Here is a 14,416-nt window from a genome sequence, read left to right on the forward strand (position 1 = left end):
TTTATACTGGATAATAAAATATAAACATTAAAAGAGAAAACAAAAACAGTAAAATTAAGTATAAATAAAACTGATAACATTTTAAACTATCATCCGAAAAACTAAAATCATTTGAAATTATAACTCAATAATGAATTATGAATGAAGTTATCACTAAAAGGGTAAATAAATAAATAAATAAATAAATCTTAGAAAATATATAAAGAGAATCCAACAATCTACATTAATTTCATAAAAGGACTAGGTAGAAGTGGCATGTTAACGGATACCACTAACATCACTCTAAAGAATGAGACAAATATAACAAATGAACAAAGGTTAGTACCTGAAAAGGTGAAGAACACCAAAAGAGTAAAAAAAATTACTAAGAAAAAAATGGCTACAAATGTATTTATAATCCGGTTTAATATTACTTTAGTTTATGTTTTCTTTATTTAATCTTTTTTCATAACGTCATCTAAATCATTAATGATAGACTGTATGCATAACATGTTCGTTTTTTTGCATACGTGGCCACTTCAACACAATGTACATGTTGTCACATCATCATATTTAATCTTCCAACACATCATAAACCCTAGCCACCACCATCAGCCACCATGCACCTTCATCACACAACATTTTACGATGTGACACAATGAAACGCCTGCACATGCATAAATTAGAAACCATCGCGAGCCACCACAATAGAGCTTCGATGCCACCATCGGCAACACAACTAGATCAACAAAAGACTCGCGAACTAGACTATCATGAGCCACTACAATGCATCTACAACAATCTAGCCACCACAATGAACGAGAAATTGTTGCGACGAAGAAAAATCAACCAACAGTTCCACCAAAGCATAAAAAAAGGGATTTGGATTAGGGTGTTTTTGAAACCCATGAGAGACAAGAAGAAATAGAGCTTCTTAGCGTGAAATAGAGAAAATTACAACGTGAAGTAGAGCAAGCAAAATCAAAACTATGACCTTCTCAACAAGATTTTTATCCTCTCCACTCATAATAAGTAAGTTGTTAAATCAGTTACACAAATACAATGTTATGGCTTTAAATTAGTTTCTTTCTCTACTCTGATGGGTGAATTTTGTGCTTTTTCATATTTGCTTCATAGAGTTTTGTGGGTTTCTCATTATGTAGTAACCCTACGAATAGATTTCATGAAAGAGAAAATTAAGGATATGGTAGTAAAGGGTGTAGTGGAAGCATACAACCTGAAATAGCTTCCTCTAGTTCCTCAATTGCAAGTTCACCAAGTATACATTTTTTCTAGATAGGATACAATACAATTTTAGGTACCACTATAGTTCTTTCTAAGTGCAGTATAGTTTCAAGCAAGCTTCCTACGATCTTATAGTTGTATTTTCAAATAGATGATATTGTCACATATATTCAGAAAATGTGGATGAAAGCAATGTTTCCATAAGTATAAATAGTTTGTAGTGATGATCAGACTAATAGATTTGGATCCTAAAGAATGGTTGAAGGGGAACCTAATCGAGGACATTAAGAGAATATAGGAAGGTGGTAGCAAGAATCAAATTGTTGAGTACTTAGACGAGTCACGTATATAAAAAACAAACACGTCATTTAGTCATTGTTCACATGTACATTCTATCATTAACGATTTAAAAGACGTAATAAAAAATGACAAAATTAAATATAAATTACTCAGACCACATTAAACACTCGAAAAATATGAGTTTCACATTAAACCAAATAAAAAAAAATATTAACCACCGTCAACAAGGAATCTTTTCTATAAACCATGTAAGAACCCTAATTGGAAACTTTACAAGACTCACACCCACGTTGCTGATTTCTCCACAACACTTCCAACATGGACACAAACAACTCATTAATGACCTGCATTGCAATAACAAAAAATTATATTCAAATATAGTAATTACAAAAGTTAATAAATTTATTATTCATGACAATTCATATTGAAAGTATACCATAATATATTAAATACGGAATTATTTTATATCTACATGGGAGAAAAAGAAATCATACAGAGACTCAATATAACAGTAATTTCAAATACAAACAATCATATATACGTATATATTGTAAGTTTATTGACTCATATTATTCAGATAAACGTGTCTGAGAAGAAAGTTCGTAGGGATTGAATATCAATCTAAAATCACTTCATATTGTGACTATTTAGTTATTAAATTTGTCTTACATATGAACCAATACAAAATAGGGAAATAAATGAGAAAAAAGGTAGAGAAAATGGAAAAAGTTACATACCCAAGAAGCCAGATGACAGCACCTACAGGACAAAAAACCAATGAAAGCAGAGCGAAGGGTAATCCAATCACGAAACCCAATGGTCTGCACTCGCAAAATTCACCTTCCATAATTTCTCTCTCTTCTTTTTCTCTGCAGTGACGAGTGTCTTATTGGAGTGTGTTTCTCTGCGATCTGAATCTGAAGAAGAAGACGAAGAATGAATGAATGAATGAAGAGAGCTTGTGAAAGGGTTTGAATGAAGGTCCTGTTGATTTCGATGTAACTTCGTTGGGAACCCCACCGTGACGAGAACTCCAATGACTTCTATTATTCTCCCGTTGACCTTCTTCACACGCTCTTCTTTTCTGTCATCACTTTATTCACTGCTATTCGTCTTATTCCAATCTTTAAAATTACTCGTTAACATAATTCTTTCCTTTCTAATTCTTTACAATCAACAAAATTAACCCTTCAAATACATTTATTTTATTAATTGTTTAGGAAGAAATTTACAGCTCAGCTTTTGGCTTTTATGTTAATATTCTTACTTGTACAAGACGTTAGTGGTCCAACAGTAATGAATTTAAGGCAAAATAATATATATTAAAAATATATTTTTATTGCCTTATTTTAAAGAATTTTATTATTATAAACATCGATAACAATAATATATTATTCTAATTATTATAATAAAATAATTTATATTCATTTACATAGTCTAGGTTATATATATATATATATATATATATATATATATATATATATATATATATATATATATATATATATATATATATATATAATTTTTTCTTAATTTTAAGAAAATATATTAAAAATTAGTTCTTCAGATATTTTGAAAAGAAATTTATAACTCATTTTTTGTTTATGTTTATTATCGTTGAGACATGTTAATTGACACCTCCCTCAACAATCCCTCCTCCCGTCGTAAAACTTTAGTTTTTTCAAATATAGATAATGAATATATAATTAATATGATTGCTATTAAAAAATATTTCTTTGTTAGACGTAATCACAATACAAGAAGTAATTATTTTATTAATTATTATAAAAGAAATTTACAGTAATGCTTTTGTCTTTTATGTTTTTATTGTTACGTAATAAATGAAAAACATACTAATAATTATATATGATTATTGCATTTAATGTAACAATTATATATATATATATATATATATATATATAATTTTAAACAAAGATAAAAATACTCATAATACTTTTATTGTTTCAATTCTTAGTTTTTTAAAATAATATAATCACGTTAGGTCAATAACCATATTTAAGGTATTTTGAAACTTAAATATTAGATTTAAAAAACATATAAGTCTTTCACATAATTACTTAACAAATAAGTCAATTAAAATATGTCAATAAATAATAAATAAAAATAATCAAATCAAAATGAGAAAAAAAAATGATTGAGAATATAAAACAAAATGAAAAATTTATTAACCATGAAAACAAAATAAAACCCAAAATTAAAATTCAATTAAGAACTTCAATGGAAGAAAAATTATTAAGGATATATATATACACTATTCACAAACGAGAACCAAATTTTTTTTAGCCTTACTATATTAAAAATTTAGAAAGAATAATTTCACGTACATCACAAATAATGAGTATTAAGGAAACAAGAAAAAATTGTTTCTAGTTTCGGTCACTAGAAAACAATTGTTCAATATACCCAAAACACAATTCTAATTAGAATATAATTATTAAAGTTAGTTTAAAAATAATTCCAGAAATACTAGTGAATAAAAATATTAATTTTAATAAAAATATCAAAAGAATATTTATATAAAAGTTAAATTTTATCTTAATTTGAAAATGAATAGAATTTCTCAATTTAAAAATATTGTTACTAAGCAAAAATAAAAAATAGAGTTAAATATATTTTTATTCCTAAACTATCATGCAAATTTAGTTTTAGTGTCTCTTTAAAGCTTTGATGCATTTTCATCTTTCTCATTTTAGAAAGTTTCGAATTTAGTCCTTTATGACCAATATCGTTAGTTTTTTTTTTTCTAACGTGGCAAATGGTGTATATTACTTTCTCAACACACGTGTATAGTTAACTTTTCAAATTAAAGTAAAATTAGAATGAATGAAGACGAGAAGAGCGAAGAGAAAAACTATAATTTATGGTGTTTGTGTTCAACGAAATCGCAATCTAGTATTCGAAGATTAACAAAGTGGAAAAGCTTTAATTTCTGGACATGGTGTTCGGGAATATACGTAAATTCATTTTGGAAATAAAGGCTGCGATTAAGGATTTAGGATTTTGGCATGGTGGTAATTTAATTTCGAAATCATTATTGTAATTCATGAGATACCAAACTACTATAGGAAAATGAAAGAAGAAAAAGGGAAAACCGATATAGAGGGAAAAGAGAAAACTGGAAAATTAAGAATTATTCAAAGAAACATAAAGAAGAGATTTGTATTTTATCTGATAAAGAGTGAACTATAAATAGAACACAAATGGGAAATAGAAAAAATAGAAAACGAGAAAGGCCTTGTTGGGTTGTGGTGTCGAGTTGTCGAGTTATCAGGTTGTGATGTCGAGTTGCCGGGTATAACTGAACTACAGAGATTCACATTGTCGAGCTCCAAGCTATCAAGATCCACTCTACTGAGATTCATTTTGTCGAGCTCCACACTGCTGAGTTCCACGATGTTGAGCTCCATGCTGCTAAGGTCCACGTTGTCGAGGTCCACATTATCGAGCTTGACGTTGTCAAGCTTTAGGCTGTCAAGGTCTACGTTGTTTAGCTCCATGCTATATAGGTCCAGGTTGTTGAGGTTCATTACTTACTTGTACACGTGTCTTGAAGACATGACACAACATTAGCCATGTTAGAAAGAAACTAACGACATTGGTCATGAAGGACTAAATTCGGGACTTTCTAAAAATAGAGGGGTGAAAAAGGATCAAAGTTTTGAAGAGGGACTTAAACCAAAATCGCATGATACTTTACGGACCAAAAGCATATTTAACCCTAAAAAATATTGAAAAATAATTAAAATTTTAAAAAATTAAAACAAATTAAAAAATTAAAAAAATAACAAAAAAATCATGAACTGACATGTGACATATACAGTTCGCATGTCGTTATCGAGACCAAAGTAGTATTTAAGCCAATCTCAAAAAATCTTTGAAACATGATAATTTGTTGGATATTGATGGATTCAATTTATTTTTAGAATTAAATGTCTTCAAGGAAATTATAAGATTGTCGAGCTCGACGCTGTTGAGCTCCAGGCTGCCGCGAAGTTGTTTAGCTCCATGCTTCTAAGGTCCACATTGTTGAGGTTTCTTACTTACATGTACATGTGTCTTGAAGACATGGCACACCATTAGCCATGTCAGAAAAAAAAAAACTAACGACGTTGGTCATGGAAGACTAAATCTGGGACATTCTACAAAGAAAATGATGGAAAATGATCAAAGTTTTAAAGAGAGACTAAAATCAAAATCAGATAATAGTTTAAGGACCAAAAACATATGTAATCCTAAAAAATATAGGGATTGAATTGAAAAAAAGTTAAAATTTTTAAAAAAAATAAAACAAATTAAAAAAAATGAAATAATAGCAAAAAAATCACGAACTAAAATGTGACATATATAGTTTGCATGTCGTTATTGGGACCAAAGTAGTATTTAAGCCAATCTTATAAAAACTTTGAAACATGATAATTTGTTGGATGCTCATAGATTCAATTTATTTTTAGAATTAAATTTCTTAAAGGAAATTATAATATTGAAAAATATAAGCTAATTTATATTCTTAATTTTATAAAATAGTAAATTCTTTTTCGGATTGATATATAACTTAAAGAATAATGTTAACAATTTGAGTGTGACTGAGTTTTTCAAAGTTAAAAATAATAAAAACTTATTTAAGGTTAACAATATCTCGACAAAGGTTAAATGTAACATCCCAATTTAGTAGTATAAAACTACTAAAATAAGACGTACATAAATAAGAACTTATAAGAAACTTGAGGATACTAGAACAAGAGATCGTATCCTTGATGGACCAAAGACTATCTATCTTGTTGCTTTTCTCTCTCAACCAAACGTTGAATTCCCTGAAAGATGTCTCTCAACCAAACGATGTCTCTCAACCAAACGATCGTTCTCTGCTTCTTCTCCTGCTTATGCTCCTACACCGCTTTTCGAATTGCCACACGTTTTGCTATGGCGTTATATAAAAATGTCTTCTCTTGGGAGAGACTTTTTCCACCTTTTCACTTTTCACATATCTCCTTAGATGCTCGACTCAAATCAATTCCTCTATTTTATCTCGAAGAGTAGTGCACTCCTCCGTAGTGTGCCTAAGGTTCTGATGGTACTAACATGCTTCTTCCCATCAACATTCTTTGGTGTGGGATTCTTGCTCAGCGGTGGCAAAAGATTCGTGCTAAGTGCTTCCTCAAGTATTTTGGCCCTGGAAGCATTCAGAGGTGTATACTGATGAAACCTAGGTCCCTTAAGAAGATCCCTAGGTTGTTGATCCACCCTTTTTTTTCCCTAGCCGAACGACCTCTTTCCTTCCTTATGATCCTTCCTATTAGTTGAAGCAATTGCCTCATCCTACTGTTCTTTACGAAATGGTCGTATTTCCTCAATGCGTATGAACTCATCTGCTTTCTCCTATAATTCACCCATGGTCTTTGGAGGTCTGACATACAGGCTATCCGAAAAGGGTTAGACTCTTAAGGCGGTTGGGAAACTGCTCATTAGAAACTCCTGATTCACATCCTTCATTTGTCGAACAGTCCTATTATATTGGTCCATAAAGTCTTCTAGTGGCTCATCCTTATATCAGTCCATAAAGTCTTCTAGTGGCACGTCCTTTCGTTGTCTGGTACTCATTAACGCTAGGTACGTAAGATTTTGAGCTCTACTAAACGCATATTGCTGCCCAAAGAGATTGCGTATGGTATTGAAATAGTCCACCGTATTTGGTAGCAACGCATTGAACCATGCCAAGGCTTCTCCTTTCAAGGACAGAGAAAACGCTTGGCACCACACCTTGTCATTTGGTGAGTAAAAGACCATGGTGTTAGTAAAGGTCCAGAGATGGTCATCTGGAACCGTTGACCCATCGTATTTTTCGAGTACCGAGGGCATCTTCTTTTCGGGCATAGGGGCCTCCATTACCTCCATTGTGAATGGATGCAGACCTTTTGCGTGATCAACATGATCCGATTGGTTTGTCATAACGGTAATGCTATCTTAATCTAGCCTCGTCCTAGTCTACTACTTGGTATAGTCACTCTCTCGATGCATGGTTGTTGGACATTGATTGCTGGGCAGACGGTTCCTCCTACCCCGCAACACGCTCAGCTCTCAACATCACTATCTTCGCATCATACTTCCTTTGCATTTCTTCCATTTGTTTTTGCATCTCCCTCTACATCTCGCTCTGCATCTTCTAGACTAGCTCCTTAGGCTCTGACTGATTTGCCATTCTCTTGTTATCTTTTCTAGGTATCTTCTTTTCGTCGTTCGGCTCCACGGTGGGGGACAAAATGTTTCTGTTATTTAGGGGGTCGAGGATTGACGTTGTTTGGCTCTCCTTCACGATCCAAGTCTCATTTATCCAGCTTGCTGACACTCTCCTTGCCGATCGTCCAGCACAAGGGTTGACATGCAAGAAACACTTCAACTCTCAAGTTAGATATGTTTCTCAAGAGAATTTCTTGCTCAAGCTAGATCAATAAAATGTTTTCTTTACCTTGACACTTAATCCATATTTATAAACCATAACACAACAATATAATAAAACTTGATAATTGCCTATTTAATGGTTGTTGTTGGCTCTATTGATTACTCATTAATGACCCTTATTGCTTCATGATTAACTATAAATTTTCCCAACATATGTCTCTACTATCCGGTCCCTGCAAGTAAGCAGATGGTCGTTCGGTCTCTGGTAAAGCCGGATCCCCTATAGTACATATCTTTTATCTTATTATCATTGCTTAGGAAATAAATGAAAAACATGTTAATTATTGGATATATGAATAAATTTAATGTAAAAATATATATTTAATATTGAATATTTATTTAAGATAAAAAGTTTAATATATTTATACTGATGGAAAAGTATTACTAAAAGGTTTTTTTACTGAAGTTATTTTGTACTTTTGAAGTTAGTTTTAGGCTTGTTGTTATTGTAGGACATATAAATTTCGTTGTATAGAAAACACATTATGTAAATTTAGGTCGCACTATACAAGTCTAATTTAAATGTGTTAATTTAAGTAGGACACTTTCAGGTATGATGTAAAAGAAAATTTGTCACCAATTAAAAAAAACTAAAACCAAATGATAATTATTAGGTTGTAAGTTGTGTTTTTAGTTTTTCATTCCCAATATGTACTCTTGACTTTATTTTATTTCTTTTGGCATTAATTGAACTTGTTGGTAGACTAAAATTTGTTTTTTTAACACGAATCACTGTTTCTAAAGAATCAAAACTCTTTTATCATTTTAGCAGTTAAGTAGGTGGCTCTGTTTTTTTCCCTGTTGTTTTAAAATTCTGATTCTGTAGAACTTTCATTTTCAATTAATTTAAAAGAGTGACAACCAACTTGTGATGAGTCTTGATAAGGTTCTACATTAATAAACAATCATAATCTGTGAGGCCTTGTGGAGGATTGAACCTCTAATGTCATCAACATCAAAATTATGCGCTCATTGGTAGATGTTTTACATTAGCACATAACTTAATTACAACAACTACAATGGGAAAGTAGAACACTAAAAACACTAAAAAAAATTTATCCATGACAAGTGACAATTAGTCATAAGGAAAAAGAAAAAAAAATCCAAAAGCTGCAATACATTAAGCAACGTGACCCAATCATATCTCACGGGTAGAAGCAGATGGTGATTTCATGTTTCCTAAATATTACCAATCCTCACATAGAATGGACCCCTAGTTACCTTAAGTAGCATATAATGTTACTTTTATCTCACCAATAACACCAGTTCAATGAATACCAGCAAAGGAATCACACGCTCGGTGTATGCATAAACACCAGCTGTAGGCCCCATAGGACTTCTTCTACTCAAATACTAAGAGTTTCCATTCCCGTATGCATAAACAACAGCAAATGAAATCTAATTTAAGAGAGAACGGCAAGCCAATGTGAGCGATAGAGAACAGAGAGAGCGGCGTCAATGTGAGCAAGATGACGATGCAATATGAACACCGAGAGTGTGGTGATATTTTGAGTGTAGTGCTCCACGAAAATGAGTGGTGAGTGAGGATTTCTTTTGTGTGAGAAGTGTCAGGCCTCGTTAAATGCATCCAAAAATCCCTGCTCAGACTCATTAAAAATGCACTCAAACCCTCTGCGCGAACGCCAGGTGTCAATCAACGAAGATTCGAAAATCAGATAGTGGAATGCAGGTGTGAGCAGACGAGCGGACGTTCGTTTTAAACAAAACTGATTTCTCTGAAAACCGCGTCACACTCTCTGCATGCACTCATCTTCTCCAAAATCCTGATCTTTTGAATTCTCCTTCTTCTCTCTGAAAGTTCTTCATTCTCTCTACCGAAACTCACCTATTCTCTATTCCAATCTCCCTTCAGGCACCAGTTCTACTCTTCCGGCGTAGAGGACGATCGTTTGAACCGATCAGTTTAGGATTCTGAACTGGTAAGTTCATCTTTCCTCCATTAGTGTGTTTTCTGTAACATGCAAACCCAGATTCCTGGTTGCATGAGTTAATCCTATCATTCTGAGTATTTTTGGTCTTTATGATGGTTATAGCTCTTAGTCTGTACTTGTGAACGTTCGGCTATCTTAAGAGGTAAGGGAAGCTTATTTAATTTAATTTGTATGCTGTTGAAATGTTTGAACGTTCGTTTAGTTGAATGAATGATTTTGATGCATGATAGTTGATATGATTGGATTGAATGAACGTTCGTTTATTTAATGAGATGAAATGAAATATGGCTGAGTTAGGTTGTAATGTGTGAAATATATGAAACTTATATGATATGGATTGTATGAAGTATGAAAGTTGATTATGATGTGAATTTTATAAAGTTAAGAAGTTATGAAGTTATAAGTTAAGAAAAATGAGTTTGAATGTAAATGGATTCTGTATATGAGATTTCACTATGATAAAGTACGTTCGTTACTGAACGGTCATTGACCGTTCGGTTTTCCTAGTAAACCTAGTGGAAACGGGATTCTTTCATTTGGAGAGAAGCCTAGTGTAGGACGAGCGCCTTTGTGTGGTGATACTATGTTTGAGCGTTCGGCCAAGCATAGTTGTGCCTGAGTCTATTGTGATAAACCCAATATATATATATATATATATATATATATATATATATATATATATATATATATATATATATATATATATATATATAATTGTATATTATTGTTGTTCGTAAACACCACTTCAATAGTGACTTGATATATTTACCAAACCTTTTATTAGAAATTTATTAGTGCTTGGTCTTACTCCTAGCGCTCATACTGAGTAGTGCTCGATCTTATACCAAGCGCTCGTACCCATTTCTTGTATAAACAACCTTGATGAAATAGCGTTCGTCCAAATTTCAGTAGTATATCCTTACCGTGTTCGGTCACTAACTGGCATTCGGTTTCTGTATATGATTGATTCTAAACTATGGTTATTTAACGTTCTGATGTGTATACGTTCATTGGATCCGGCCTAGAGCCTCTGTACTTGAATTATTGTTGGAGTATGGGTTTGAACTCCCGAGGGTCAGTTCATTTAACTGATTCACGATGTAAATAACGTTCGTTACATATTATATATATTTTTACCCAGGATTATTCTTAATTCTAAAAGTAACTCTCTTGGTCTTATTCTATTCTGGAACGGGAGATTTTATCGGTCTCGTTTCTGTCGTTCGTCCTCGTTATGAAGAGGGCGGAACGTTCGGTATTTTATGTGTTTAGAAAGGATGATGAAAATGACACCTAAGTGAAAGGTTATAAAGGATGAAGAATTTATGAGATGAATGTAAGATTGTGGATTTGAACGAGCGTTCCGGGGAGGAACGACTCTTGGATGAATATTGGAATTGGTAAAGTATGAATGTGGAAATGCTTAGCTGGCGGTTCATCCTGATGTTCCGTGAGTACTCGTCCTCACGTAGAGGAGGGTAGGTCATGCGTGGGAACGGCAGGAGGTCCTAGTCCTTAGGGGTACTTTGGACGGAACGGACTAACCTCGGGTGGCAGCTGATGAGAAAATCCCAGTTACTACATCACCCGGGTGCACGAGCGTCGTAGCTACACAGAATTCATACAGTCCGGACAGTCAGTCTAGCAGTAGGCCTTGTTTGTATCATATGTTGAAATGTACTTGATGTGTTTAAATTTGATACACGTACATTATTACTTGAATTAAATTACATAAGCTTACCCTGTGTTTTATTGTATTGTCTCGTCCTTGTACGTCCGTCTTGTCGTTGCAATGATCATCCGTGTGGATGTGAGCAGAAGCGGACGCGCTGTTGGAGGATGCGCTGGAAGAAGAAAATTTAGAAGATGCGACCCTCGTAGAAGTTGGAGTGAAGGCCGAACAGTAGGGCATTCGGTTAAGTAGTTAGTAGTTTAGCATGAGGTGATCGTTCGGTCACTTCCTTTCCTTTCTTGTTATCTGACCAATCGGTACTTTGACTTTTGTAAGCCGTTCGGTCATGTTTCCCCTTAATCTTGTACAGTTTACTTTTGGAAACTCTATGTAAGACCGTTCGGCCAAGATCGTACGCTTGTTTAGTATAAGACTGAATTGGTTTATTATTAACTGTAATTAATTCTATTATATGATTTTATTACTGTATTTTTGGGATGTTACAAGAAGAATAAGAATGAAGAAAGGATTCTTTTTCTTTTTAAGTGAGTTATATTTTTAATAATTAATAATTTTTAAATCCGTATGTAAAATAATAAAGATCTTGTACCATTTACCTACTGATACTGTCCTTCACAAATATTTCCGTTTTAACGTGCCAAATTTACATACAAAATTTATATACAAGAATCAGTAGGAAATATTTTTTTTTCTTATAGTTACGAAAAAATTAACTCAATTTTATACATTCGAAAGTAAAATGTGTATGTAATACTTACGTACCTAGGAATTCAGATCTATATGTAAATATATGGAGATAAGTCACATCTTTTCTTGTAGTAATGTTAAATAAGGATTTTGATAAAATTGAAGAAAAGACAATGAATAGAGAAGTCAAACTTACGATAAAGGTTGGACCTCAAGACCTTGTTGATCATTCAATTCTAGCTAATGATAATGTTATAACTTCAATTTGATTAATTCTTAAAAAATTAATTTTTGTAATTTGTGAAGTTCTTTTTGTATATATATACGAAATTATTGATTAATAATAAGATAAAAAATTCTTGAATTTGATTTGAGGAGTTAATAAATTTATAGGATCACTTATTGTACTAGTAAAAAAATAAATTGTACAAAAATAAAAAACAAGCAAATTTTTATGTAATTAGTATTAGTATTCAAAATAAAAGATAAAAACAGACAAATAAAAGGAAAAAAAAATGTAAAAGGATTGCACTGTACAATTGAGCACTTTCCTTAAACCTGAATTTGTTTTTCATCAAACAATAAGATTTTCAAAATAAATCGCTTTCATTTATTTATTAAAATGTCATAAAACCTTTTTTAATTGTTTTTCTAAATTGTTAGATGTAAATTATGTGATGAAAATATTGTTGTGTTAATGTATTTTTAAATAATTTTTCATTTGTTTTTAATGTATTTTTATTTTGTTATTTTAAAACTTTAATCATTATAAATAAAGTTGATGGATATACACTAGTACAAAAACAGTCTATAACATCACGCGTTCAACATCCAATCACTGAATAGCCAACGTTAAAAATGAGCATTGACATTTTTGTAAATAAATGCAATTATTAAACGTAGTTTAGAATTGTAATTCGACGTAAAAGAATATAAAACGTCGAATGCCCTTTAAATTCGACATCAAAAAGTTAGTGAATTCAATCAAAATTTGAACGGGAGATTGAAAATTTATTCACTTTATCTTAGCGTGTGATACTCTCTTCTCTTCTCAAACTTTTCTCGAACGAACATCACATGTAATCTTTCTTTCATTTGATACAAATGCATGTTAATTAACTACTTTATGTATGATTTTTATTTATTTTAACCGATTATTTTCGTGTTCTTGTCCTTCATAGGCGCATTCAGCTTTCTCTCTCACTGTTGACGAAACTTTATTCCGATGAACCCACCTTTTGAAGGTTTGTTTTCGTTTTCGTTTTGAAGAACTTATGTGTTGAACTTGTTTGTTGTTGTTGTTTGGTTGAACTTGTTTGTTGTTGTTTGATTGAACTTGTTTGTTGTTGGTTATTATTGTTTGTTGTTGATACTACACTACACGCACTAATGCAACTAAGGGATATTGTCTCGGTTGTTTTGGGTTTATAACAGCGATTCTACAACCGAGGTATATTCAAGTGATGTAAAAAGTAAAGACTTTTTGCCTCGGTTCAAAAAACCCGAATCAGTAACGCGATTTAAAAAATAAAAAATTGGGTCTATTGCCTCGGTTCTAATTTGAACCGAGGTCGTAGACCCTTAAAATTAATTAATTAAAGGGTCTATTGCCTCGGTTGGATCCAGAACCGAGGTAATAGACCTTTTTTTGCCTCAGTTTTTACTAGAACCGCGGTCTAAAGTATATTTTTTTAAGAAAAATTAGTGTTTCTGTATCACATAAACCATGAAAAAATCCTAGAAACATAAACAAACGTAGAAAACATTGTTTTCTATTTATCGAGATTTTTTTTTGTTTTTTTTCAAACTTTAAAAAAATATTTAAAATAGTTACATTTTGAATTTTGAGCTAGAGAATTTTGTGCAGGGATTTCATGATTTTTTGGTTCTTCATACAAATTTTTATTTCATTTAGAGTTCGTTTGAGCATACTCTCAGTTTTACATATACCTATGTTTTGATATGTATGGTGTATGAAGAACAATCAACCAAATGAAAACTTGAAAAACCTAAAGCGAAACTAACCTTGAAGGTGAGTTTGGGGCTGAAACAAAAGGAAATGAACATCCTAAAGCTTCTAGTC

General features: G+C 32.0%; 1 protein-coding gene across 1 annotated transcript; it reads right to left on the reverse strand.

The window, feature by feature from the left end:
• Positions 1-1,571: 1,571 nt before the first annotated feature.
• LOC108340130 (signaling peptide TAXIMIN 2-like) lies at positions 1,572-2,607 on the reverse strand. The gene is made up of 2 exons (XM_052877893.1): positions 2,262-2,607; positions 1,572-1,868 (listed from the first exon to the last, which is right to left on the reverse strand). The coding sequence occupies exons 1-2, from the start codon at positions 2,369-2,371 to the stop codon at positions 1,745-1,747; spliced, it is 234 nt and encodes a 77-aa protein (XP_052733853.1). The 5' UTR covers positions 2,372-2,607; the 3' UTR covers positions 1,572-1,744.
• Between the last annotated feature and the right edge of the window lie 11,809 nt (positions 2,608-14,416).

Source organism: Vigna angularis, chromosome 5, assembly GCF_016808095.1.
Source record: "Vigna angularis cultivar LongXiaoDou No.4 chromosome 5, ASM1680809v1, whole genome shotgun sequence".
NCBI lineage: Eukaryota > Viridiplantae > Streptophyta > Magnoliopsida > Fabales > Fabaceae > Vigna > Vigna angularis.

What these genes read in the sequence shown, in the direction of transcription:
- LOC108340130 (XM_052877893.1), bottom strand. Translation starts at nt 2,371, where the DNA reads ATGGAAGGTGAATTTTGCGAGTGCAGACCATTGGGTTTCGTGATTGGA. An exon ending in GCTGTCATCTGGCTTCTTGG is followed by an intron (nt 1,869 to 2,261) that starts GTATGTAACTTT and finishes ATTGCAATGCAG; the next exon opens with GTCATTAATGAGTTGTTTGT.